This window comes from Jaculus jaculus, chromosome 13 (genome assembly GCF_020740685.1).
Source record: "Jaculus jaculus isolate mJacJac1 chromosome 13, mJacJac1.mat.Y.cur, whole genome shotgun sequence".
In the NCBI taxonomy this organism is placed as follows: domain Eukaryota; kingdom Metazoa; phylum Chordata; class Mammalia; order Rodentia; family Dipodidae; genus Jaculus; species Jaculus jaculus.
The window spans coordinates 44651880-44657046 of NC_059114.1; the positions used below are offsets into that span (position 1 = coordinate 44651880).

General features: G+C 43.2%; 1 protein-coding gene across 1 annotated transcript; it reads right to left on the reverse strand.

Annotated features, from left to right (window-relative positions):
• Positions 1 to 325: 325 nt before the first annotated feature.
• Positions 326 to 4197, reverse strand: Pcdhb3 (protocadherin beta 3). The gene has a single exon (XM_045132370.1). It carries the CDS (start codon positions 3910 to 3912, stop codon positions 1513 to 1515), a length of 2400 nt encoding a protein of 799 aa, XP_044988305.1. The 5' UTR covers positions 3913 to 4197; the 3' UTR covers positions 326 to 1512.
• Between the last annotated feature and the right edge of the window lie 970 nt (positions 4198 to 5167).

A 5167-nucleotide genomic window follows, 5' to 3' on the forward strand; every position in this document is an offset into this window, starting at 1 on the left:
GAGGCCAATAGAGAAAGAAAGAGAATGGTCACACCAGGGCCTTCAGCCACTGTAAATGAACTCCAGATGCATGCATCACCTTGTGCTTCTGGATTACCTGAGTCCTGGGGGATCAAAGCTGTATGATTTGGCTTTAAAGGCAAATGCCTTAACCATTAATCCATCTCTCCAGTCTTGTACTGACAATTTTTAGCCTATTAAAATTATAAACATGTTAATTGTCATCATATGACCTGAATGAAGCAACCAAACAAGAAGCCAAGAAACTAGTTAACTTCTAAGTTACCATATATGTGGAAAGTACCTGTTAAAAACACAGTAGAACTAAAAGAGAATAATACTTTTATTTTAAGATGTTTAGAAATAATTTATCAAGGCTTACATTTACAGCTCAGATTAACAAACTACATTGCCATCCCACCACATGTCTCACCAAATAATGTCTGATGCAAAATGGAAATTATACTCAGCCATTAAAAATGACTTCTGTTTATTTTTTGCAGTCATAGTGAATATGCTTTTAGTAATCCTAAAGAGTATTTATTTGGCAGTAATTGGCTATATTCATCTACATTGCTACACATGTGGGCCAATATGAATGTATATAATATTAAATTTTTAATTATAATTGTCAATAAAGAAAATGAATTAGATATATAACCTTTTAAAGCACTATATCCCTAAAATATGCATTACTACAATTTAAGGAAAACTTATTTCACAAAAAGCTACTATAGGAATAATATACAGCAAATCATATGAATTTATTCTGTGGCATAAATTACAAAATTGGGGATTTGGAAAGCAGTCTACTACACTGCTCTCAAACATAGCATTTCAGTTATTAAATAGGCATAATTTTAATCACAATAAAATACGGTTAACTTAAAGCCCCTACTAGCAAACGTAAGTGAAGGGGATGGAGAGATGGCTTAGCGATTAAGGTGCTTGCCTGCGAAGCCTAAGGACCCATGTTTTATCTCTCTTTACAGTCCACATAAGCCAGACACACAAAAGTGAGGCAAGCACAAGGTCACACATGACCACCACGTGGAGAACGTGTCTAGAGTTTGATTTACTTACTCACTCTCAGTCTCCCTAAAAAACATAAAAAAATAGAAAAAAATAAATGAAGCACTAAGACTGCATTGGTAACATGAAATAGATAAGAAAAATAAAATATGGATTATTATGCAAATATATACATATATATTAAATTAATGCATAAAAACTCCTAACAAGTAATATCCTTGACTTATAAAGGAAATATTTATAAACAATACCTAGTTTTTATTCTTCTGTTTCTGTCACTGAAATAATTCTGCTAAGTGCCTTGAATCAGTCAATAGGAATATAAATAATAATTAGATTCATTATATAACATTAACAGCATGCAAAGAGGTTGTATAGGTTGTTTTCTAAAGAGAAGTGACACCTTCACTTGGCAAAACAAAACAAAAAAAAAAAGGTTTCCACAAATTAAGAAAAGATTCAGTAGTTCATTGTCAATATTTAGCTGAATTCTATATTCCTGAAACTGGGGCTTGCATCATTCGCCCTCTCTGAACTCTTAACAAGAAAGTTGGACATAATGGGCTTCAAGAACTTGAACTCACTGGTTTCTGAGCCTCCAGTCAGACACACCTCATACTGGTAGCTGTGGGACAGCGTCCCCGCCCCGCTGACGTCCACCAGGTGTCCAGGAAAGTGGCCCTCGGACACAGAGCAGCCAGCCAGCGAGGACGCCCCGCTCCTCCTGCACAGCCTGACCGCCACCAACGCGAGCACAGAGAAGAGGAAGAGCGAAGACACGGACGCCAGGGCGATGACCAGGTAGACAGTGAGCGCGTCGGGCGGCGCCGGGTCGCGCGCGCCCTCGGCCTCGGGCAGGTAGGGCTGCGAGAAGCCGTCCACCAGCAGCACGTGCAGCGTGACGCTGGCCGACAGCGGCGGCTCGCCATTGTCCTGGACCAGCACGAGCAGCCTGTGCCTGGGCGCGTCGCGCTCGCTCAGCAGCCTGGCGGTGCGCACCTCGCCATTGTGCTCCCACACGCTGAACAGCCCAGGCTCGCTGGCCTGCAGCAGCTGGAAGGACAGCCAGGCGTTGCGGCCCGAGTCGCCGTCCACCGCCACCACCTTGGTGAGCAGGTAGCCGGGCTCGGCCGCCCTGGGCAGCAGCTCGGTGCAGGGCGTCGACGCGTTGTGCGGCGGGTAGAGCACGAAGGGCGCGTGGTCGTTGGCGTCCAGCACCAGCACGCGCACCAGCGCCTGGCTGCTGAGCGCGGGCGAGCCTCGGTCGGCGGCGCCCACGCGGAACTCGAAGGCCCGCAGCGCCTCGTAGTCCAGCGCGCGCAGGGCGAACAGCTGCCCGCTGTCCGCGTGGATGGACAGCAGCGAGGCGAGGGCCAGCTGCGGGTCTTGGTCGCCTTCCTGGGGCGGCAGCAGCGAGTAGGTGATCTGGGCATTGGTGCCTGAGTCTGTGTCTGTGGCGCTCACTGTGCCTATGTGCAGGCCGGGGCTGTTGTTCTCTGGGACCAACAGGGTGTAGGAGGTTTGGCTGAAGGCTGGGGCGTTGTCGTTCACGTCGGACACCTGCACTGTTATGTTGTGCTCCGTTTTCAGCCTGGGTGTGCCCATGTCTGAGACGGTGATGGTGATGTTGTACTCGTCTCTGCTCTCTCTGTCCAATGCTCCTTCTGTCACTATGGTATAAAAGTTTTCTACAGATGGCTTCAGAACGAAAGGGAGATCGTTTTGTATAGAACAGAACACTTTTCCATTGTATCCGGAGTCTAGATCAGAAATACTGAAAACAGCCACTAGAGTCTCTACTGAATTCTCAGGGATAGGACTGTTAACTGAAGACAAAGTCAGCTCTGGGGGGTGATCATTCACATCCACCACCTGAACTAGGACTGTACATGTTCCCGAAAGCCCTCCACCATCCTTTGCCTCAATGTTGACTTCATAAGTATTAATTTCTTCAAAATTCAAACTTTTTACTAGTTGTATATCACCAGTAATGGCATCTAGTTGAAAAGTTTTGGTAATTTCTTCAGAAGCATGAAAAAATTCATATGATATCATTCCAAAATTTCCTGTGTCTAAATCAGAAGCTGATACTGTGACAATGACAGAGTTTATAGGGCTGTTTTCTCGAATTTGAACCTCATAGAGTGACTGTGCAAATTCTGGGGCATTGTCATTTATGTCTAAAACCAGGATGTGGATCTGGGCTGTCCCAGACCGTGGTGGAGATCCACCATCCATGGCTGTGATGGTTAACCTGAGCTCTGGCTGCTCCTCCCGATCTAGCCTTTTGTCCAGTACCAGTTCTGGATATTTTCGTCCATCCCTATGACTGCGTATGTGAACGTGAAAATGGGAATTGGGAGAGATTGTGTAGTTTTGGAGACTATTTCTTCCCACATCCAAGTCCACAGCATTTCCCAAAGGAATTACCGCTCCTGTTGGAGAGTTTTCCAGGATTTTCAGTCTCATTTCATTTTCAAAGAATACTGGAGCATGGTCATTTACATCTATGACCTGGAGCTCATTTGCAATAAACTGCAAAGGATTGTGCAGTAAAATCTGAAAATGCAGCACACAGGGCTCTATGGGGCCACATAGCTCCTCCCGATCCAATCTCTCATCCAGATGCAAATCGCCCGTCTGATGATTGAGCTGAAAATACTGTTTGTTTCCCTTGGACACAGCCTGAACTCTTCTCGTGGTCAGTTCCTCTATCCTCAGCCCCAGATCCTGTGCCAGATTGCTTAGTAAAAAGCCCCTCTCTCGTTCCTCGGCCACAGAATAGCGTTTGGACTGGGACCCAACCAGAAAGCTACCCAGAAAAACAACGAGCAGCAGGACTTGCCTTTGTTTAAGAAAGCACTCCTCTCTGATCTCCATGGTACTCCTGCAGTGCTCTTCCAAGTAGCAGAGTCCAAGCTGATCCTCGGATGTTGCTGGGAATAGCAGTCTTTTACTTTTGTGGTTGGCCTAGCGAATTATTTTTGCCGGAGGCTTAGACAGATTTCCTTCCTTGCTTAACAATCTGCCCAGGTTCACTACTTCTACTTGAATGCACTGGGTCTGTGAGTCTCTCCGCCCTGAATACACGTCTTAATAAGCCTTTTTTAGTAAACAGCGCCACCATGCGTTCGTTCACAGCTTTAAAATCTTAGAAAAAGGATTTTGTGTTTGTCTTTTTCTTCTTTCTTCCCTTCTTTCTTCCTTTTTGTAGGTTTTGACTTGTGGTAACATTTGTTCCCTTTACAAACTTAATTGACACAATGGAGGCATTTAGTGCCACGTAAGTTAAATGAACACAAACTAGGCAAGTAAAATGCGCTAAATGGAATTACCTGTCCTTCATCAGAGTCCTCATTTACATGATTTTGTAGACATACTAGGGCATTACCCACTGTAATTACTACCCACAAATATGAAATGGACGTTGACTTAAGTAACATGCTTAACTATCCTATTTGTTATTATATTTTTTCCATTTTTTAGAAATATGTATGAGTTGCATTTATAGTAGGAAAACTGACATCAAAGTGATAAAAATATCATAATTACTTCCACGTTTCTCTCTCAAGGAGTACTTAGAAATGATTTATGATGTCCTTCATGATAATTTAATATTTATTACTTTGATCTTATTATTTCCATAATTATGTCATTTGTTGAAGTTCTGCATATGATTAGTGGTAGCATGACAATGTCTACAAGTCTTACAGTTTTACATCGAATGGAGTGTGCAGATTTTAAGTAGATCTTCAAACATTGTGAAAAGAGTGATTTAAAAAAGTACTAAGTACAATGAATACATGTAATAAGGAGGCCTAACCTAACAGGTGGTGATTAGGAAAAATTTTTCACAAAATAATGCCATTTAATCTGGACGATGAAGAATAGAAAGTACACCAGATGACTATACAATATGCGAAGCTCTTTCAGAGTAAAGCATAAAAGATGGAAGGACAATGTACCAAGATCTTAGTGTCTCAAGAACACATGGGAAGAGGTGGAGTGGTGAAACCCAGGGCAAGCAACGGGTACTTGTATTTTATTCTAGTAATAAAAGGAAGCCACTGTAAGGTACAGAAAGACAAAGGAAGTGATTCCAATATTATGGATTCACTGTAGCTTGTTTTGTATT

Bases quoted from the DNA above. Each gene is read 5' to 3' on its own strand.
- Pcdhb3 (XM_045132370.1), bottom strand. From the start codon at position 3,912: ATGGAGATCAGAGAGGAGTGCTTTCTTAAACAAAGGCAAGTCCTGCTG.